A 23,471-nucleotide genomic window follows, 5' to 3' on the forward strand; every position below is an offset into this window, starting at 1 on the left:
ATTCCCAGTCATTTATATTTTACTTTGGGATGGACTCATTAGTCTTTTATCAGATGTTTTCTGCCTTGAATTATATTCATAATACATACCAGTATTTTTAGTTAATTAAAATTTCATCATGTAAGTTAAGATTTGGGGAAACCACAGAATGCATGGAATGAGAGATCTTCTGTCATGCTTTTGGGTGGACAGTGGTAAATTTTGATTTGTTATGATTTCCTTCAAAGAGACTTTGAATATGTTGGACTTTGAATATGCTTGGATATGTTAGTTAAATTGATGGTAATTTTTATAAAACAATATTCAGAAACACATAAAACAACATATAAATGCCAAAAATAATACTAATAGTTAAATAATATCCAGGGTGAAAATTAGCTTTATTGAACAGATCTTTTGTTATCCAGTAATAAACCACATAACAGAAATGTCACGTTTTTCTGAATAAGTTTATTTTCTCACAGTTTTATTATATGTTGTGTAATAATGAAAGTATAGGAACTTTAATAGTAATTATATACATATGTCTGTGTGTATTTATATATAATGTACTATATGTGTGTACATATGATAAATATATATTGTGTAGGTATGTCTATGTTTTAAACAATCTATCTCCAAGTTTGATAGCTTGCTAGGTAGGAGGCACAAAAGAAGCTTTATTCTCTATTTATATACATGAGTATACTTTATGGGAAAGGGCAAGCACATAAGAATATCTATTTGTAAATTTCCATGGCAAAAAAAAAGTAGTAAAGTTCTGGCTGAACTTTTAGATAGTGAAGATTATGTATTCATTTTTAGCGATTACCCCGTCTTTCATGGCAGTCTGAATGTATGCCTAGGAAGTGAGGAAGTTTTCCTCACTGAGTCTGACAGTCATAATCTGCACCTGAATTCTCATCTGTTTCCCTAAAATATTACAAAGAATAGCATCACTTAATTTTGTTTATATGCATCAGCACACGTACATAAATATATGACCTAGAGAATTAAGGATTCCCTCTATCTTCTGATTTCATAAAAGCAACTCAGAAACTAAATTCTTGAGATGTTCTAGGGATAATTCCTATGATTCTATCTGAAGGGATTATGAACACACAAAATACATTGTACTAGTTAACCTATGGAGTGACAACCTAAGGAAGTCAACTCGTTTACCTTCTTAAGTATGTTGTGTGGTCTTTTCCTTAGAACCTGTGATTTAGGGGTACAGTCAGTTCTGCTACAACATGACATATGCATTCCTAAAAATCACTGTGCTATGAAGGATTGCACAATAAGAAGTATAGAGCTTATGGGGAAAATGGAAGTTAGGGGTACAGTATTCAAAAACTTTGTCCGTGATATATTAGAAAAACTTAGGAAAGACAGAATAGTTGTATACATTTTAAATGGTTAAGTAGGGCCGGCCCCGTGGCTTAGCGGTTAAGTGCGCGCGCTCCGCTGCTGGCGGCCCGGGTTCGGATCCCGGGTGCGCACGAGGCACTGCTTCTCCGGCCATGCGGAGGCCGCGTCCCACATACAGCAACTAGAAGAATGTGCAGCTATGACATACAACTATCTACTGGGGCTTTGGGGGGAAAATAAATAAATAAATAAAATCTTTAAAAAAAAAAATAAATGGTTAAGTAATATATAAATACTACAATAAACATGACACTTTCCCTTTAAAAAGACGTGAAGTTTGCTCATGGAAGTGGGTGTTGGAAGGGCTGCATCTTGTGTGTTATCGTGAAGTGGTGGAAGGAGGGTTATCTGAAACCAGGCAGAAAGTTGTACCACCAGAGTGGATGGGTGTGGCCTTCACATAGATGTAAACTGGGGTACCCACTGGGTGTTTGAGACATGTGCATATGAGCATTTTGCATACTCCTAAGCCTTCAGTTCAGTTGGGTGCAGTTTTTAGCATTTACCTGGTGTTTTTTGCTGATTAAATTGCAGATAAGCAAAGACAAAATTTGTGGTATGCTCAGATTCCTCCCTAGTATATCAATCACGTTGGAACACATTTGTGTTTTCAGAACAGGCATAATAACAGAACTGACGGTACTGGGAAAAGACCGAGTCCATTTACGGCCTTCCATTCCAGATCTTGGTGTGCATGTGTTGCTGCCTTTGCTTGAACTCTTTCTCTGACAGTGGGCCATAGTCAATGATTTATACTGTTGTTATTTATACTTCTACATCATATGGAATGTATGATTCTTGCTTTTGAAAAGCATATGAAACAAAGCCTCTTTACCTTGACCATATGAAATAGTAATCATTGGATGAAATTTTAAGCGTTTTGATTTTAACTTGTGTTAAAATAGAATGATATTCTTAAAATATGTAATAATTCTTGATTTTATTTTAATAGCTAGTGGCCATATTGAGAGAAGTGAAATACCTTTTGATGTTGAAGAAATCTGACATACCAGATTCAGCGTTGGCTATCTTCAAAAAAAGAAACACTATTTTAAAGGTTTGTGTTTTTAGATAATAGGGCATATTTTGAATAGAAATATTTTTAAATTTAATTGTTAATATGTAGACCTGTGATACTTTTATGCCTCTAAGATAGAGAAAGTAGCTTTAACAAATTTGGCACTTTTTATTTTGGGATTTTCTTTGCTTAGTACATTGGAAATCTTGAACTTCTTGTGCAAGGATATAATAAGCTGAAACAGACTCTTCTGGAAGTTGAATACCCTCTGATTGAAGATGAGCTGAGAGCTGTGGATGAGCAACTACAAGCAGCCGCGACATCACTGACATGGCAGGATGACTGCTGGGGTTACATCGAGAAGGTGAAAACGGCCACCTCTGAGCTGGAGCGCAGAGTTGAGCACACGCAGAACAATGTTACAGTGATCCAGCACACGATGAGGGCGTGGGCCGAGTGTACGCTGCTTCCCAGGAGAGAGCACAGGAGGGAGGCTGCCTTTAGTTTGGAGGACAAGGGTGATTTGTTTACTAAAAAATACAAGCTAATTCAAGAAGATGGCTGCAAGATACACAATTTAGTAGAGGTAATTGCTTTTAAGGTTTAAAAATTTCTAGAAGATCTTTTTATTTCATTTAGAAAAGAACAAAAATATTTAACCTTATCATGTAGGACTCGTTTATTTGGCCTGAAAGAGCATTATGTATGGTTTTAAGCATCTAAAGTAGAGGAATTTGTATTACTTGCCTGTAATTTCTACAGCCCTCACTATTCTCATTCCTGAGGGAAGAGATTAGAATGTGAGATTTTTTTTTCCCTCTCCAAAGCCCCAGTGCATGGTTGTATATCATAGTTGTGAGTCCTTTTAGTTCTTCTATGTGAGCTGCCACCACAGGATGGCAACTGACAGACAGGTGGTGTGGTTCCGCGACTGGAAAGTGAACTCAGGCCGCTGAAGCAGTGAGAATGCTGAACTTTAACCACTAGACCATCAGGGCTGGCTCTGGAATGTGAGATATTTTGATGAAACAGAAAGGCTAAAGATGGGATCCTTATCTTTGTCAAAGTTACATCATCTTTTGGATGCTGTTAATAGATACCATTGTTTGTTCAATGCCTGTATGTGTCAGCCATCCTGTTTACATCATCTCATTTAACCCTCTCAACCATCACCTAAGGATGGCAACAATAGTTATTCTCCTTTTAACCAATATTTGCGTTTTTAAAACTGTGACAGGCACTATTCCAGGGTTATCAATTTAAGAGAAGACAGAAAATAAAACAAAAAACAGAAGGCAGAAAAATAGAACAAAAGCAAACAGAAGTCCCTCGTCTCTTGGACCTTACATTCTAGTCAGGGAAGATAGAGGAAATAACAAATATATAATGTCAATTGTCATAGGAACAATGGTGAAAAATAAAGCAGAGCCAATGGGATAGGGAATTGTTGGGGTTTGGGGGGTATTTTATATGAGTGATTGGAAAGGCCTCTTTACTAAGGTAGTGTTTCTGCAGAGACTTGAAAGAGAAAGGAAATGAGCCATGTGGCTATCAGGAGAAGGATGTTCTAGGTAGCAAAAAGTGCAAAAGCTTTGAGGTAGGAGCATGGCTGCCCTGTTCAATCATCAGTTAGAGAGCCAGCATGCCTGAAGAAGAATTTGCAAGGGGAATAGTAGTAGGGGATGAAGTTCGAAAGCAACTAAGGGCACATGACATGGGATTGACAGGCCATTATGAGAACTTTGGCTTTTACTCTGAGAAGAAATAGCAGCCAGAGACTCCCTGCTCAAAGGCTATCCCTCTTGAGTGTTAACCCTAGGGGAGCAAGGACGTGTTAGACAGGGAGACAATTAGGAGATTATTGTAATAATCCAGGTGATGATGGCTTGGGTCAGGGTGGTAGTGATAGAAGCAGTCATATGCTGGATGTAGTTTGAGGGTAGAGGCAAGGGATTTGCTATGATGAGTCAGAGGAGAGAGAAGTCAAGGGTAACTTTGAGGTTTTTGGTCTGAGCAACTAGAAGATTGGAGTTTCCCCTTACTGATGTGGGGAGGACTGTGGTGGAACAGATTTTGTAAGGAAAAGACAGGATTTGGTTTTGGGCATGTCAGTTAGAGAGGCCTGCTCAAGGGGAGATTTTGAGTAGGCTGGTATTGCAATTGTGAGTCTGAAGTTCAGGGGAAGAGTCCAGGCAAGTGATACAGAATTGGGAGTTAGGAGCATATATATCATAGGTAAAGCCACGGCTTAGATGAGATCGTGTAGAGATTAATTGTAGATAGAGAAGAGGTCCAAGCACTGACCTTGAAGTCATCCTTGAGGCCAAGGAGAAGAAGAGAATCCAGCACAGGGTACTGAAGAAGACGTCAATGAAGTAGGAGGAAAATCAAGGGGGATAATGTTCTGGAAACCAAGTCAAGAAGGGATTTCAAGGAGGAGGAAGAGTTTGACTCCGTCCCGTCCTTATTTAGGATGTGGTGATAAGGACTGACATTGACCATCAGATGTGGCAACATGGAAGTCATTGGTGACCGTGACAGGAGCTGACTTCATAGAGTAGAAGCCTGATTGGAGTGGGCTAACAAGAGACTGGGAGAAATGCAAGGAGCCAGCCAGCAAATTCCTGAGTTCTGATGTGGCAGGAACTGAAATCTGGGCAGTACCTGGGGCGTGTGTGTTAGGGATAGGGAGGGTTTTATTTTTAATATTGGTTGATGTTTCAGGATGGTTTTATGTTTATTGGAATGATCTAGTAGAGACAAAAAAATTGTTGAAGGAAAGGAAGGAATGGGATTTAGTTAAATACACAGAGAAGTTAGCTTTAGATAGGAACATGGAGAGTTCATCTGTAGTAACAGGAGGGAGGGAAGGCAAAGGTTAGGAAGATGGTGCTCATAGGGAATGCTGGTGATGGGGACATGGGGAAGTTGATTTCTCATTGTTCCTATCTTCAGGAAAAAAAGACAGGAATGAAATAGCGTATTCTGTGTTTCGTTCTGTGCATCCCTGCTATATGGAAACCTCTGTATAGATAGATGCAGTCCTTAAACTGTGGACTCTCTCCTTCGGGCAGGGCGGATAGATCACACATAAACTGCAGCTGTCGTAAAGCACCTCAGCCTGGGGTTAGGGAAGGTGCTCTGGGGAGCATTTTCTTATGTGTAAAGTGAAGATACTTGTCTCTAGGCTGACTCTCAGTGGGAAAACAAACAATGGATTATGATTTTCCTGCTGGAAGTGGAATATAACCAATTATGTATCTTAGTAGTCCGTCATCCCTCACTTATTTAAGAAATATTTATTGTGAGCCCCCTATGGGCCCAGTGTCATTCTAGATTTTGGAAATACTTTAGTGAAAAGAACAGATGAAGATCCTTACTTTCAGGAGCTCACATTCTAATGAGAGGACAGAGGTTATAAACAATAGACATAGTAAGTCATAGATGTTGGAATTGATTAAGTGCTGCAGAAAAAAGATAAAACTAGAGCAGGGCACAGGTGTTCTGGAGTGCTGGGTTGGGGGTGCAGTTTTCAATAGGATGATCAGGCTAGGCCTAAATGAGGAGGTTAGATCTGAGCAAAGTTATAGAGTTAGTGAAGCAGGTTATGGAGTTAAGAAAGTTGTAGAGTTAGCCGAGCAGCCCTTTGGGTGAAGAGTGTTCTAGGCACAGGAAACAGCGTTCAGGTAGGAGGCACACTGGCACGGCGTGTTCTATGAAGAGCAGAAAAATGGATGTAGCGGCGCAGAGAGTAGGGTGAGGTGAGGTCAGACTCTCACCGGGTGTGAGGAGGGCACAAGCAGATCAGCTAAGACTTCATAGGCCTTTGTACAGCCTTTGGCTTTTACTCTGAGGTACATGAAGTCCACTGCAGGACTTCAAAGAGAGGAGTAAACATGCTCTAACTTTTATTGGAAAAGGATTTTGGCTGTTGTGTTGAAACTGCATGAGAGGGAGGCGAGGGAAGGAGGAGGACCCGAAAGGTTACTGTGGCAGTAATCTAGGCGACAGATGGTGGTGCCTGGACCAGGATGGTAGCTCTGGAGATGATTAGAAGTGGTTGGATTCTGGATATATTTTGCAGTAAGTGGAGCAAACAATATCCTAACAGACTGGATGTGGAGCATGAAAGACAGAGGCACTGAGGATTATTCTAAGAGTTTTGTCCTGATCAACTGGAAAGATGAAGTTGCAATCTATTCAGATGGGAAGGGCTGTGAGAGGAAGAGATTGAGGTGAGAAGATCACACTTCAGTTTGAGATGTTTGGATCTGACAGATGAGTAAAGGAGTTGTGTCAGCAATTGGATTTACTAGTCTGGAGTTAGGGAGAGGGCTGCAAAGAGGAAATGCAAATTAAAGAGAAGTTGATGGCAATGATATCTAACTCAGGAGGCTGAATGAGATCCCCAAGAACATGAGTCCAGCTAGAGAACAGAAGCAAATCAAGGACTGTTCTCTGGGGCACACCACCCTTAGGAAACTAGGGGGAAGAAGAAGAACCAGACTAAAGGTACAGAAAAAGAACAACTGACACAGGAGGAAGAAAACCAGGAGAGGGTGGTGTCCTGGACGCCGAGTGAAGAAAAGTGTTTGAAGGGTAACCAGCTTGCTCACCAGAAAGTAAGGTGGTACACTCGACATGCTGTATTCAGTATGTGAGGAAAAAGAAAAAAAAATTAATAAGAATTTCAAAGTTTCTGTTGACTTCCAAAGTTGTCTGAAATTTCTAAGAAAGTTGTAATTTTCCCTACTGATATCAATTTGCCAGGACAAAGACTTTGTCCCTGCCTTCTTCGGTTACTGTCTGTATTAGCATCCTAGGGCTGCTGTAACAAAGTACTGCAAATGGGGGAGTCTTAAAACAGTAGAAATTTATTCTCTCACAGTCTGGAGGATAGAAGTCTGAAATCAAGGTGTGGGCAGGGCCGTGCTCTCCCTAAGGCCTGGGTGCCTTGAGAGGGTCTCGGGTGTTCTGACATGTAAAGAAGGTATGTATCTGGAAATTTGTTTTTCTTAGCAATATCTTAAGTCATGCCATTGACTATTCCTAGTTGTTCGCTGAGATGCTGTGAATTATTCTGTCACTTTTAGGATACCTCTTCAATTGTTTATGCATTAGAATCTGTCTCATGGTGGACAGACGATAGATTGCAGTTACTTGCTTCTGTTATATTTTCTTGGTAATAATAATAATAATAAAAAAAAATGTATTCCCTAAACACTAATCTGGGGGTTTGAGACCAGTAAGATTTACAAATCCTGATTAAAATGCATTGAAAATATTGCCCATGCATGACTAGACATTGTTACAAAACAAAGTTTTTCAGTGTGACTCCTAGAGAATAAGGTTGGAACTTTTCTATTAATAAATGGACTCTCTTTTTTTTCCTTGAGTCAAAAACTAAGAAGCTTTGAAGTCACTGTTCTGAGTTTGAGAACTGAGGAGAACTTCCAACTTGAGGGACTCAACTTCAAAATAGAGATGGAAAGATTATTTGCTTCTATAAGTTGTATCTTTTAAGTGATTTCCCCCCCTCTTATCAGCACATGATTTTGAGCCTGGTTCTCAGACTTCCAGTGAGGAATATGGTTTGGGGAAAAGCTGTAGAAATACAGCAGAGAGTGGGTCAGTTCTGCCTTTTTATGCTGCCCCCTTTGTGGCTGTGGGACCCCCGTGGATAGGCCGGAGTCAGAGTCTGAGAGGAAGAGAGGTGGGCGGAACCGTGGAAGATTGGGTCTGGAAGGGACCTGAGTGGTCATTTAGTAACTCAAAGCTCTCCTTTCTCTTTGTTTTTCTCCCTTTACCCTAAATTGTTGAAAATACAACATTTATTATAAATGGCACTGCAGAGATGCAAACCAGATCTCTTTGTATGAATAAGTATAAACAATGAGGCAGTCATGGGTACATTACTTGGTGTGTTAGAAAGAGCTCTGCCTTGGGGAGTCAAGATGGCTGGTTTCTAGTCCTAGCTCAGCTGCTAACTTCCTACCACTGTAACACTGGATATGTTTTAGGTCTTTGTTTTCATATATTTAAAATGAAGAGACTGAACGAGATGGTCTTTAAGGATCCTTTTTCAGCTCTAAGATCTATCCTTCTCCTTTCTAGTGTCTACGAAGGAGCCAGGACTGCTGTGTACAGCTGCCCATGATGTGTAGTGCACAGCTCCAGGGGTGCTGGTTGCATATACTACACAGATATGAATGGCTCCAATTGGATGGTGGGCAAGACAGCGTCCCTAAAAGGAGCAGATATTAAATTTGTTTGAGAGCAAGAAACCCCTCAAAGACCTTGCTCGTCTCTGCCCTGCTTTATCAGGAGCTAGACTGTCCTCTGTAGTTCTGATTCTTGCATATAGCACACACTTTTGAATCCTGGATCATACATCCAAATAGCGAATAATCAAAGAAAGCAGAGAACATAGTCTACCTTTTAATCGGCTCCCATTCCAGTGTGTCCTTTTCTTTGTGCTACAGTTTCTGCCTTGGGCATGTGCCCTTTGGCCTGTATGGACTGTGCAACATTTGCCACTCAGAAGGTGTCTCTGGAATCAACCTTGCTGCCCACCTGACATTTTCAAATCAGTGTCCCTCAGCCTGCCACACTGTATGCCCCACCTCTAGCAGTACTTAACCACATCTGTGCCTGGCCCTGTTGTGCCCCAATGATCTGTCCATTACTTTACCCACAGTCTTGGGAGAGGCTGAGGTAGAGGAACTTCATATGGTTGAAGCACAAAGGGAGCTTCGCCTTCCCCAGGCCAGTGTTTCCCAAGCTGGGTTACTATTCCATAGGCTGCTCGTAGGTGGTTTGCAAAAAATATTCTTTGTGTCTGGAAAGAATTGGGTTAAACCAAGTTAAATGGACTGGAATATAATAGGTGCACTGTGAGTCTCCCAGAATGGCCTTAGAGTACATAGCGCTTTGCTGACTTAGTGACCTTTGGATATGCCAGAACAGGGTTCTCTGAAGGACCAGATGGGGAAGCCTCATTTACTGGTAAGATCCTGGAAGGCAAAGTCCAAGGCCACGTAGAGTTAGGGACAGAGCAAGAACTAGAGCCCAAGTCCAGTACATCTAGAGTGCATTGGGAACTAGTTATTTCTTGTTTGTATTTGAAGATAGCAATCTTCATAATGATTTTTCCTTTAAAGAATGACTTTTGAATGTATTTTATAAATGCACTAGATGTTACAAAATCCTGCTTAGATCTTTATTGTCTAGCTTAAGGTTGTGCAATGTAGCATTTGAATGTTCCTGTGTTATGCACAAAAATGCACAAACCATTCTTCGCTAACAAACCATTTAAATGGAAAGCTGTCATTTTTGTACTCACTGTTGTTTATACTCATCTGTTAATACTTGCATGTTTCTAGGAAAATAGGAAGCTCTTCAAAGCCAATCCTTCTCTGGATACCTGGAAGATTTATGTGGAATTCATTGATGACATCGTGGTAGAAGGCTTTTTTCAAGCTATAATGCATGACTTGGACTTCTTTCTGATGAATACGGAGAAACAATTGAAACCTGCACCATTTTTTCAAGCACAAATGTTCTTAATGCCCCCTGAGATCCTGTTTAAACCTTCTTTAGAGAGAGAGGCTGGGGATGGCTTCTATGACCTGGTAGAAGAAATGCTATGCGGTAGTTTTAGAATGTCTGCCCAGATGAAACGAGTAGCAGCACATCTGGAAATAGAAAATTATCAGGTATTTTCTTTGTGAATGGATATTAGCTTTTATATTAATGATTCAAAAATAAGTTGAGGCAACGGGGAACACAAGGAAAGGAGAAGTTGGAAAAAGCAACACAATTTTTGATTTGACCAACTACTCTCCCTTTGAAGAATTGCTTTGGATAATGTTACGCTGCACATAGTTGATAGCAGAGCAAGGTTAGTTTTAATAAGTCGTGGTTTTCCTCTCATTTAGGGTGATATGGATAACATGTTAGGCCTGGCGGAGGTCAGGCAGGAGATAATGAACAGAGTGGCAGATGTCATAAACAAAGTCTTGGACTTCAGAAATACCCTGGACACGTATGCTTACCTCTGGGTGGATGATCGAACTGAGTTTATGAAGCATTTTCTCCTCTATGGCCCAACTCTGTCATCTGAGGAAATGGATGCTCATGCAAATGAAGAAATCCCTGAACAACCACCAACTCTGGAACAATTCAAAGAACAGGCAAGGGAAACCCTTAGCGTTTAATGCAGTTATTGACTTTTGATTGAGTTGTTATAGTTACTTTTTTTTCCAATTGTAGATTGACATTTATGAGGCTTTGTATGTTCAGATGAGCAAGTTTGATGACTTCAGAGTGTTTGATAGTTGGTTCAAGGTGGACATGAAGCCTTTCAAAGTGAGCCTGCTAAACATTATTAAGAAATGGAGCTGGATGTTTCAGGAGTATCTTTTGAGATTTGTCATTGACAGGTAGCCTTTTGTGCTTTGGTATTGGAATTACAACTGTTAACACCTGACTGCTTTCTAAAATTGAGATATTAATTTTAAGAGCATTAAAACTGCTGGTTTTATAATAGAGATAACGAGTAATATTTAATTAGGTAAATAATGAAAATAACATTCAATCAGAAGTTTTATACTTCTGAATGTTTTAATGAGTTTCATTTGTGTTTGTGTGTGTGCATATGTATATATGTGTGTATGTGTGTATATATATATATACACACATACATACATATATGTATTTAATAGTCTGAATGAGCTACAAGAATTTATAAAGGAGACAGATGCTGGACTTCAGAGAGAATTAAGTAAAGCCGACCACAATGGTTTAGTTGACATCATGGGGCATCTTCTGGCTGTAAGAAGCCGACAGAGAACTACTGATGAACTCTTTGAACCACTAAAAGAAACCATCACGCTCTTGGAAACCTATGGCCAGAAGATGCCTGAGCAGGTCTATACTCAGCTAGAGGTAAGTGTAGTGGTAAAATAATCATAATTACCATAAACTGAACATCTCCTTTAGCCAAATTCTTTACATGCCCTCTCTTATGACATCCTCATAACAGCCTATACCATAGACATTAATGTTTTCATTTTACAAGTGAGGTGTCTGAAGCTTAAAGGGATTTAATAACTTTATCAAGGTCACACAAGTAGTAAAGCCAGCCAACACTAAAATCTAGGTGTGTTTCACGCCAAAATACTCACTTCACTGCTACGCTCCACTGCCTTCTTATTAGAAGGTATTTAGGTAATAGAGAGCCTCTAAGTTGCCTCTTTGAGTTCCACTTTTACCATCACTTTCACACATGAGATATATCGAAGTTCACATAATGTAAAAGTAACCATTTCAAAGTGTGTGGCATTTAGTACATCCACAATGTTGTGCAACCACCACCTCTATCTAGTTTAAAGACTTTTTCATCACTCCAAAAGTAACTCCACACCTATTAGCTGTCATTCCTCACTACCGTCCCCCTAATTCTTGGCTATCATCAATCTTTTTCTGTTTCTATGGATTTACTTATTCTAGATACTTCATGTAAATGGAATTATACAATATGTGACCTTTTTGTGTCTGACTTCTTTCACTTGGCATAATATTTTTGAGGTTCCTTCATGTTGTAGCATATATCACTACTTCATTCCTTTTAATGGCTGAATAATATTCCCTTATATATATACACCACAATTTGTTTATCCTTTCATCCATTGATGGACATTTGGGTTGTTTACATCTTTTGGCTATTGCGAGTAGTGCTATATCAGTGAACATTTGTGTAGAAGTATTTGTTTGAGTACCTGTTTTCAATTTCTTTTGTTATATACTTTGGAGTGGAATTGCTGGGTCATATGGTAATTCTGTGTTTAACTTGTCTAGAAACTATTTTCACAGTGGATACTTGATTTTATATTCCTCGTTTTGTTTTGTGAGGATTAAATGCAGCAATGTATTTACAAGTGCTCTCTTGGCTATAAAGACCATGAAAAATTTCTATATATGAATTATTAAATTCTATTTAAGAATAAAACTGTCCCTAGAGCTGAAAATCCAGTTAGACGTGGAGTAAGATAAGATGTGGATAGATAGATACATAATAAGACTGAGAGATGAAATAGTTACAGTAGAACCTACTGTAAATATTTGTTTTTAGAAAGATTTGGATATTCTTTAAGTCAAATCTTGGATCTCAAAATATGTCATATAGAGGGGCTGGCCCAGCGGCGTAGTGGTTGGGTTTGCACACTCCCCTATGGCAGCCTGGGGTTCGCAGGTTCGGATCCCAGGCACGGACTGGTGCACTGCTTGTCAAGGCATGCTGTGGCAGCGTCCCATGTAAAGTGGAGGAAGATGGGCATGGATGTTAGCCCAGGGCCAATCTTCCTCAGCAAAAAGAGGAGGATTGGCAATGGATGTTGGCTCAGGGCTAATCTTCCTCACACACACAAAATATGTTTATATATATATATATATATCATATAGAGAAAGCAATCATAACACATGTAATTGATAAGAGAGATTTAAGCCATGGCCTCTAGAATTTGTATTACCTTAGGTTATGGCAGTGTTGAAAATATTAGGCTTTTCAAAAGCCTCATATTTCAAAAGTGGGAAATACTTTTAGCTATGTGTGTATCACTATGTCAGTAATTCAGGCTGATCAGGAGGAAAAATGAAATTTACAGGCAGGACAAGTTGCGTGTGAAGGATAACCGTCCCAATTTTATTTTAATTAAAGCAACTTGTGATAGTTACTGTTTCTCCTTCATTGTTGTTAGTAATCGTAACATTTTCCAAATACTTGCCTGTGCTTAGTTCTATGCTAAAAAGCCCTTAGACATGGCTGTGTCATCATAGCCTATGTACATATGCTTTGAAGCTAGATTCAACCTTCTTCTAAGGAACCTTCTTCAACTGCCCCTAGCCTCCTGAATGCTGTCCGGTTTCCATAAGAGCACACACTCTCACCCCATCCTCCATTGGTAATCTTACCTCACAGGAGCTCACCCTAACGACTGCCTATTGAAATCCAGTCATTCCTGTGAGTCTCAGATTCAATATTACCTCCTTGAGTGGATCATATCAGTTAGAGAAACTTTGGAGATCATCTGACCGTTTGATTTTCAATGAAAATTTATCTTTACCAAGTGGAAACTTATTTGGAATTCCCAAAGATAAAGCAGGTAACAGCAGGTCTACTGTGGACAGAGAGGGTTGAGGGGCCTGAGTCCACTGATGTGACCTGTCTATGGCTTCCTACTTATGGTCCCTGAGGAACTCCATGTGATATTTAGGTTCCATGGGATCAATTGGAAATGCAAAGTGGGACTCTGTACAGATGAGGATGCAGAGTTTTAATGAGATGAAGGGTGGAGGCACAAGATGGAAGGACAAGTAGGTTTAGAGCCCAGATCTCTTGGTTCCTGGCCTGATTGGGTATTCTTGTCATGACACCAGGTTGCCTCCTAAGCATTTGATTCCATAACACATAGACCTCCTAAGGAAGTTAACACATTCTGTCATGTAGAATAGTTATTGTGGGGGCCTTTCATTCACTCTGACAGATTATAAAACAATTTAAGTCAAAGAATTGTTTTATCTTTGTAGCACACCTCTACCACACAGATACAGTTTATACTTGGCACACTGCACTCTTCATAATTGGCAGTTACTGAATCATTCATCAAATATTTATCGAGGGTTACAAAATAGTCTTTAGAACCTTTGATTTTTGCACTTCAGCTACACAGGTAGAGTCCCATCACTATGGATGGTTTTGGATGACAAAACAATTTCAGTGTCCCAGGAGATGACCCAGAGAAACAATGCTTTGTTAGTCTGGACACAAGGAATGCTTTTCAACAGCAATTATACACCACAGCTCTTCAGAAAAATAACTTGCTGTTGTCCCCTTTGCATCGTAGGCAGGGAAAGCAGAGTTGAGTTGCTGCTGAGCTGTTTATTGCTTCTTTTGTCCTACATCAAGCAGGAATTGACCTTTTCCCTTTGCCTCTTCTTACTTCAAAAATCCTAGTCATTTGAAATTAACCTACATGCTCAAACTCTCTATCAAGAGAGTACACGCAGAGCTTTGGGAGCTAGCGGAAAGTGAAGGATGAGATCGATTCACATTTTCATCTCTGCCTCACCAGATTCAAAGCATTTTTTTTTTTTCACTTGCTATAAATTGCTAAAATGGCTCCATTTTTAGTTGTTAAAGATCAGCAAAGTCATTTCCAGAGCGCTTTAATTTTATTCCCTCAACAGCAAGACCATTTGGAAATTTGTGTTTATTTTGAAAAGATATTCGTTTATTCTGAGATCAGTCTTATACCAGAGAACAACTCTGGTTTATGCTTGGAGGATACAAATCCAGAGGTGCCAGGAGTCAGCCCGGACTTTTTGAGATAAACTCCTTCCCTAAGAGTGGAGAGATTAGAATAATTTAATCCTGTGGAGTTGATTTGTTTTGGGTATTGAAGTAATTTCCCATTTGCACTTTGTTTTTGTAGGAGTTACCTGAAAGATGGGAAACTACCAAGAAGATTGCAGCAACTGTCAGACATGAAGTTTCACCTCTCCAAAATGCAGAAGTCACTCTTATAAGGAGAAAATGTATTTTGTTTGATGTAAGCTAGCTGCCAAGTTATTTATTTATTTTTTTTAAGAAAGATTTTACAAGGATAATTAAAGCTATTTGTTTGAGATTTACTTTCCATTTTTTCTACCCTCGTCAGGGGAAGCAGGCAGAGTTCAGAGAGAGATTCAGACTCTATGCTCCTCTTGATTTTAATGCAGAAAATCCATACACAGTGCTTGATAAGGTAATGCTGATCTCAGTTATCTTCTGTGTGTTACAATAACTACTTTAGAATATAAATTTAGACACTGATGTACTGCCATATCTTGCCTTTGTTTTGCAGTGAGTTATAAGAGTTGAGAATTAACTATTTAAAACCCAGTTATAAATAATTTTCCCCAGGTAAATTATATTGTGTTTTAAATCATGTCTCCCCAAACCACTATCATCTTTGAAGTCATCATACTAATGAAAGTAACAACTGCTATTTTTAAGCACATACTACATAGAGTAGATGTTGAGATCTTTGTGAAGCAATTACTTACATTATTTCTTTCAGTTCTTGCAATATCCCTATGTTGTAGCTTCTATTAGTCTCCTTTTTTAAGATAAAGAAACAATTATGTATAATTCAGTAACTCATTGGAGATTGCACAGTAAGTGACAGAGCTAGTATTTAAATTCTAGCTGTCTAAATTTTTTTTTTAAATCAGGAATTTTAGCCTTTATACTATTTCCCGTGTGATACATTGCTAGTAACCTTTAACCATAGTAAAGAAAGCCCGTAACTTACTCTTAACTCGGGATACAAATATTATTGTCATTCAATCCTAGTTTATAATGAACTGATTTATTATAATTGACTGTCAGAATTAATATAATGGGCAAATAATCCAAAATGATGAGTAGTTCATATGAGGCTTGAAAAAATGTTTTAAACTTTTATTAGAAAAACAATATCTTTGTTTCCCTAGGGATTATTAACCTAGCAGCCAAAATGAGAAAATGACTCGGTGAAGTTTAGATTCAGGAGCTGGGAATTTTTGAGTTCTTCATCTGGGCTGCCGTCCTGATTTTACTTCATACTGGAGATAGTCTTTACTCTTTAGGCTGGTGTAAACTCGCAGCTGACCCAGCTTTTTACCTCTCTTTCCAAATTTTGGATTGAATTTAGTTTTAACTGCTTTAAACCCATTCAGAAAACACCATTCTCTAGCATAAGGTCTTCTTTTTCACTTGGCTAAAGAAAAGTGGTTAATGTATTCACTGAAAGGGAGGAGGTTCGAATATGCTAATAGACTTGTGGTTTTTTAAAGATTATATCTAAATTGCAGGTGGTCTGAGCAGATTGTGGATGAGGAGATATTTTTACTTGACTAACCAATGTGCTATACGTAAACATTTACCACTGTTATCGTTTATTGAATCCTACCATTTGCATGCTATACCATAACAGCATATAGTTACATATTTACAAGTCAGAGGTATTTATCCTTGTATCTACAGAATGTATTGAGGGATGTCTTGAATATAGTAGAGCTGGGTCGCTTTTACCTTGAAGTCATTTTCTTGTATGCTTGTTCAGCATGCATATGTAATGTTTATCTAACGAGATTCAACCAAAGACTTGTATATGCTTGTTCTGGGCTGGTGTGGTAGTCTCTATTACTCAAGTCCCCTCACTCCACAGACAGAAACCATTGACCCTCCAAGAACAAGGGGAGTGGTAAAGTGAATCTCTCCTTTTATAACCAATTCCTCAGTAAAGTTATGTTATATGCTATTGTTTTTTCATGGCCAAAACTACAGTTGAATAAATATAACTGGGTATATATTTCTAGGAATAATTGAATTAGTTTAAGTAATAGGGAAAATGATTAAAAATAAATAAAGGGTCCGTTAGCTTTGGGGAGTATGGTAGACTAGACATTTTGAAAATCCCTCTTGAAGATGGGCACAGATGTTAGCTCAGGGCCAGTCTTCCTCAACAAAAAGAGGAGGATTGGCATGGATGTTAGCTCAGGGCTGATCTTCCTCACACACACACGAACGAAAAAAAAAACCCTCTTTTGTAAAACAGATGCTGAAACATGTTCACAAATGGGCAATTTTAAATCTATTGCTGAGCTCCCAAGAAAACAAGAGAAATCTCTAAAGGCAGGGAAAAAATAGAGTAGCTGACACTAGAATGGAAAGCAGAGGCAAACATAGGGGCCTGTGCTGCTATAGGGGCAGAGGAAAGTACCAGAAGTCTAGAATTTGTGATGAACCCTTTCAAGGGAAAGTAGGAGATGCTTAAGAGGTTACACCCTCAGTGAAAGGGTGGCCTGGGAAAAATCTGCAGCCTGCAAAGGGAGCCAATGAGATTACCTGTCAGTCCTTGCTAAGGCTCAGAGTAGGGCAGAAAATGGGAGAACAGATCCTCTGGGGATTTGTAAACATCAGCCTATTCTCACAAGGGCTATGGTTGAATTTTGTACTTCTCCTATGATTAAGGAGTTTCCAGGCCAGGAAATTGAAATGGTTATAAGTAGCTTTTCTTACCACCTAGTAGAAGCAAACCCAAATCTTCTCTGGAAAACAGTGCTCTTATTCCAGTCTCCTCAGAGGTCCAACAGATTAAGTTCAGTCAAATGAGAGTTAACAATAAAACAATCAATAAACACAACATCATGCATAAGAGCTAGCAGAAAGAGCAAACCACAAATGGAGAGCCATATAAACATCAGATATTAGAAGACATTTATTAAGGATATAAAAGATAGTATTGAAAAAAAATGAGCAAGTTCTCAGTTTTGAGACTATCAACAGTGATCAGTTGAATTTGGAAAAGGGCCAGGAACTTACGGAAATGAGAAATGTAATTATTAAAAAAATATAACTCAGCAGGTGGGTTAAAGAGTTAAAGTTGAAAAGAGAATTAGTGAAATGAAAATGACATTGGAAGAAATTCCTTAGAAGGCAGCACATAGGTATAAGGAGATAAAAAATATGAAATAGATTCAGAGACACAGTAAGAAGTTACAATGATATCTAACTCTTCTACTCAGACTTCCTGGAAGAGACAATAAACAGAATATTGGACAGGCAATAGTCAGAGATTTAAAAGCTGAGGTTTTTCTAGAACTGGTGAAAGCATGAATCAATAGATTCAGGAAATTCACTGAATCCCAACCAGGATAAATAAAATATAAAGTCAACGTCTAGACACATCAAACTGAACTACAGAATACCAAAGGCAAAGAGAAGATCTTTGAGCAACCAGATAGAAAAAACAGATCACCTGTTAGAAATGATGATTAGCCAAGAGCAGACTTCTCATCAGCCACAATGGAAGCCAGAGGCAGTGCATGATATTTTCCAAATTCTGTGTAACATTATGTTTCAATAGCAAGAGTGAAATAAAGATACTTCAGATAAACAAAAACAGAAGAAATTCACCACCAACGAATCATCACTAAAATAACTTCCAATGTGTGTATTTTAAGAAAAGAGAGGATCCACAAAGCCAAATTTGATTCTCAGAAAAGACTAATTATATTGATAAACCTCTGGTGGAATGATCAAGGGAGAAAAGCAAAAGCAAAATTAACAGTCTTAGGAATAAAATTGAGAATGATAGTACAGAGAGGCAGAAATTCGAAAGATTCAAAAGAGTACAATTAATAAGAAATTTGAAAATTTAAACAAAATGGATAGATTTTTAGAAAAATATAATTTACCAAAACTGTCTCAAGAAATAGTAAACCCAATTAGTCCTATAACTATTAAAAATTAACCAGTAGGGGCCGGCCCTGTGGCTTGGTGGTTAAGTGCGCGCGCTGCGATGCTGGTGGCCTGGGTTCGGATCCCAGGTGCGCATCGAGGCACCACTTCTCCGTTCATCCTGAGGCCGAGTCCCGCATACAGCAACTAGAAGGATGTGCAGCTACGACATACAACTATCCACTGGGGCTTTGGGGGGAAAAAATAAAATAAATAAAATCTTTAAAAAAAAAAAAAATTAACCAGTAGGAAAATAAAATGAAAAAATTAACCAGGAGTTAAAAAAAAAAGTCTTCCAACAGAGTGAATAACAGGCTGTGATGGCATTACAGGTGAATTCCAAGAAGCGTTCAAGAAACGGATCTCATTCCTATGATTCCAGAGACCAGAAGAAGAATGAACACTCAAAAATTACTCTATAAAGCATGTCTAATTTTCATAAAAGGACAGTATGAGAAAGGAAAAATTATAGGCCAGTCTTTCTTATGTACACATAGATGCAAACGTACTAAACAAAACATAATCAAATTACACCAGTTTACAAACAAGTTGGGTTCATTCCAGGAAAACAAATTTGATTTACTCTTAGAAAATTAATATGTCATCACATTAATTAATAAGACATTAATAAGATTAATAAGAGAATTATCAGATTAATAAGAGAATTGTATGATCATCTCAAGAAATGCCAAAAAATCTTTAGGTATCATTCAACATTCATTCATGATAGAAACTCTTGGAAGACATTTTTTAACTCATTGAAGCTAACAAAAACTCTAAATGTGAAACATTTATGCCAGGGGGTGTGAACATTCCTAGTAGCATTAGTGCTAATGATGAAATACAGGAAACACCTAAATGACCATCAGAAGTAGAATAAATTAATTGTAGTATATTCATTCAAGGTAGTACTACACAGTAGTGGAAATGAATGAACTTCACACACATCTTCATGAATATATAGGTGTACCTCAAAAATAAATATTAATTGAAAGTCTTAATATATAGTATAAAACTTCATATAAATTTCAAAAACATAAATTTTTATAGTTTAGCATTTAGCAGTACAGTACATACATATGTAGTGAAAATATTTAAAAATCAGGGAAAAATAAATAAAAATTTGGTGGATAAATTTGTAGTGTGAAGGAGAGGGATAAAATTGAGATGGCTGTTAAAAGTTATTAGTAACACAGTATTTCCTATGCTGGATACACAGTATTTCCCACACCATTTTATGTGTATGGAATTTTTCATACTAAAACATTTGTAAAACTAAGAAGTGCAGTTCTTGTTTATAAAGGTATAACTTGTAAAAAGGCAATCTGTAACTTGTATAACGAAAGAATATTAGAGTCCTAATATTCTTATTTACATAGTAGGACATTAAGAGAGTTGAAAGTAGATTAAACAAAAGGATTGTCTGGGTATTTAAAGTTAAAAACCAAATCAAAATAACTAAAGCAATCGAATTGTTGGATATTGAGAGGAGGATGGAAGAAAATATAAAGTGGAAAAACCAAGTTAAATCCTTCTTTTGCAAAGCTATTAACTTAGTGTACTGTCTAAACTTGATAAATCAAAAGGGAGCAGCTTGCGCACATAATTGAGAGTTAGAGAAACAGCACCCAGAAGAACTGAAAGTGAACCTGGGTTTCTTGCATTTTCCTGCATTACAAGGTCTTCTGTACTCCTTGAACGTAAATACACTGTTATGTTAATAAAAACTAAAATTAAGAGTTGGCTTATATTTGGTGTAAAACATAAACTATTCTACATAGAGAGGATGGTAGGTGAGTCTTGGTAAAGATAATCATATGATGAAATTTCTCATATTGTGCTGTATTTTTAGCTGTCGTGTTTTATTTCACAAATTCTCTTGAGTACGTTATGTACTATTGACAATCTCTAGGATCTTTTTTAAATCTGAAAGTTCTTTTTTTTTTTTTTTAAAAAGTGATTTGTTCTTAAGTGGAAGCTTCTAGAGCCTCATCTTTTGTTCCCCAGCAAATTCCCCAGCTGTACAATGTAAATCAAGAGGAAAAATTGTATTCGTAGAAATCTGATGGCAGAGTGAATTTTGCTGAAATATGTGTAGGGAGAGTATTGATAACATTACTGTATGTATTAAAGGACTACACTCACTTTTTGAGTAGCCATGAGTTTGCTCATCTAAAGCCTTCTACATTTTACCAGTAATGAGACTGCAGATTTCTTTTTATTTTCTTTTTAAACTCAAAGTTGTAAATGTTGACATAACCAAAGCTACAGAACTGTGCGGCTTCTCTTTCTCTGGCAGTTTGCTGGATAAGAGTGTTGGTGTGTGTGTGTGTTTTCTCCTTAGGCAAATCAAGAGCTTGAGGCATTAGAAGAAGAAATGTTGCAGATGCAGGAATCTACTCATCTTTTTGAAGTGTCTCTTCCGGAGTACAAACAAATGAAGCAGTGTCGCAAAGAAATAAAATTGCTCAAGGGACTCTGGGATGTCATTATTTATGTTAGAGTAAGACACTGCTTTTGGAAAACATACATTCTTTTAGTAATTCTCTTGTACAAGTATGCAATTTTTAGTTTTTCTATCTGAATTTTGTGTCTTGAAATATGTAGGTGTTAGATTTTCTCCCCTGGAATTAGAGTTCATATATCTCTATTAGTAGAAGATTTTTCTGTGAATTATCCATTGTTTTTGTTTCTAGTTCTGAATGAACCTTTATATAATGAGTTGACTGCTTCAAATCCTTTTTGATGATTATGTAGGATATACATAAAAATTAATACATAAGTATATATTACACATATATGATCACCTATACATACAAACTCATGTATACACCTGTGCTTATACTTATGTGTGTGTGCATATATAAATGGACCTGACTAAAAAGTTAATTTATATATTGTTAATTAAGTTACAAACTTAAGTGTAAAAATAAGTTCTAGGCAACAAGGCATATTGCAATGTGCATTATATATAATTTTCTTTGAAGTTAGTTGAAAGCCACATAGAAATATATTATCAAGACATAGAATATGGTCAAGAAGATAATGAGAGTTTTGTTTATAATGGATGAAAATTGTCTTATGAAAGCTGTTATGTGTTGAACTATAAAAAGCGGATATTTAATGGTAATATACTTATCAATTCATTCAAAGTACTCAGGATTCGATGATAATGATGGTGTGTGTATGGAATTTGTCATTGCTACTAGAAATTAATATATCATAATGTTTTAGTCTTAAGTTTGACATGTTCTTGTCAAAACATGTTCATGTCAAAAAAGTTTGACAACTTTTTTGTTTTGTTGATAGGGAAGTTTTGACAAGTGCAGTTAATATTTAAATAATTGACTTCCTACTGGATGATAGAGTCGCTGTATCATTGGTTTATATATTTTGCTGTGGAGACTTGCTTTCACCAAATGTTGTTGACACTTTTATCTGCTCGTACATTTTCAGAGAAGCATTGATAATTGGACTAAAACCCAGTGGAGACAGATTAATGTGGAACAGATGGATGTAGAGCTCAGAAGGTTTGCCAAGGCAAGTTCCATAACCGTCTATTACAACAATTTATCTTTCTCAGCACCACCTCCTTCCATCTTCCCTAACCTAGTAGCTGGTGTGTTGGGCTGTGTGTCCTTATTTACTTCCAAGAGGATGATATGAGACAGTATTTTTTTTCACTCTCAGCCAGTTGCACTTCTAATCAAGCCTGCCTTTCTGTGAATGAGTGGATAAAAGCATATTAGGACTAATGAATTGATGAGTAGCAACTGTAATCATGAGCTTCCTATGGCTGTCTGAATAGAGGGGAAGAGTAAGAGTCTCAGGGCTGAGGGGTAAGGCTGATGAAAGCTTATGAATTTCTTCTGTGGCAGCCATAAGCATTTCATATCTTAAAAGGTACCTTTTGGTTCTGGAATTTGGGGCATGTAATTGGAGTATGCCAGTTGTGGATTTATGTAGAATATTATGATCTTTGTTCTAATTGCTTACTCCAGTATCCCAAGGGGGCTCAATGTAACAGACCTGAGCTTATTGGAATCTAGTGCTTTGCTGTATAGTTCTCATAGCCATATGCCCCCTGAAGGGAGTAGAACCTCTTTGGATAAAGCCAAAATGCATAGCCGTGAAAGACAGTTAAAAAGTGGCAGGGTCTTTGGCTTTCTTCTCACTCCAGAACATCCTTGCCCCGACTCAGTCCTGTGCTCAGCTCCTATCAACTCTTCACAGTTTTTTCTCTCATAATACTCTGCTCTCAAAGACCCTAACTAAGAAGTCCCATCGTTCTTTTGGATGTCATGAGGTCACTATGCCTCATTTCTGTGCTCACTCCCTACTTAACTCCTCAACCGTTGGATTATCTCACTTCAGAGTGACAGTTTGACCCCCACTCTCAGCTGAAGCTCTTTTATCTTTTTTAAACAAGTGGCTTTGTCCTTTGCTTTATGCTAAGATTGTTTTATTATGGGTTTTCTTATTCACAATTGTTGGTGGTGTTCCATGAGCTGAGAAGACAGCCTAGTCAAGAGCCCTATTTGACACGTGTTAAAATCATGAAATATTTAAGTTCCAAGGAACAATAACTCAAAGGTAACCAATGCTGCAAGGCTAACATTTGAACAAGTCAGGTCTGCAGAGGAAGGTTTTAGTAATCCAGATAATCCAGTTTTCCACTTATTTATGTTTCTAGAGGAAATAGTCTTCATTGCACATGTC

General features: G+C 37.8%; 1 protein-coding gene across 1 annotated transcript in view; it reads left to right on the forward strand.

Moving 5' to 3' along the window:
- Nucleotides 1-23,471, forward strand: part of DNAH11 (dynein axonemal heavy chain 11) — a 313,801-nt gene that overhangs the window by 52,064 nt on the left and 238,266 nt on the right. The window contains exons 13-22 of the mRNA XM_087428734.1: nucleotides 2,363-2,467; nucleotides 2,622-3,014; nucleotides 9,811-10,143; nucleotides 10,366-10,620; nucleotides 10,700-10,869; nucleotides 11,152-11,374; nucleotides 14,920-15,036; nucleotides 15,145-15,231; nucleotides 21,097-21,255; nucleotides 22,209-22,292. Coding sequence (XP_087284860.1) covers nucleotides 2,363-2,467; nucleotides 2,622-3,014; nucleotides 9,811-10,143; nucleotides 10,366-10,620; nucleotides 10,700-10,869; nucleotides 11,152-11,374; nucleotides 14,920-15,036; nucleotides 15,145-15,231; nucleotides 21,097-21,255; nucleotides 22,209-22,292 — 1,926 coding nt within the window. The remainder of the gene's footprint in view (nucleotides 1-2,362; nucleotides 2,468-2,621; nucleotides 3,015-9,810; nucleotides 10,144-10,365; nucleotides 10,621-10,699; nucleotides 10,870-11,151; nucleotides 11,375-14,919; nucleotides 15,037-15,144; nucleotides 15,232-21,096; nucleotides 21,256-22,208; nucleotides 22,293-23,471) is intronic.

The sequence above is a fragment of the Ceratotherium simum genome, chromosome 1 (genome assembly GCF_057802395.1).
Source record: "Ceratotherium simum simum isolate JZ-2026a chromosome 1, ASM5780239v1, whole genome shotgun sequence".
In the NCBI taxonomy this organism is placed as follows: Eukaryota; Metazoa; Chordata; class Mammalia; order Perissodactyla; family Rhinocerotidae; genus Ceratotherium; species Ceratotherium simum.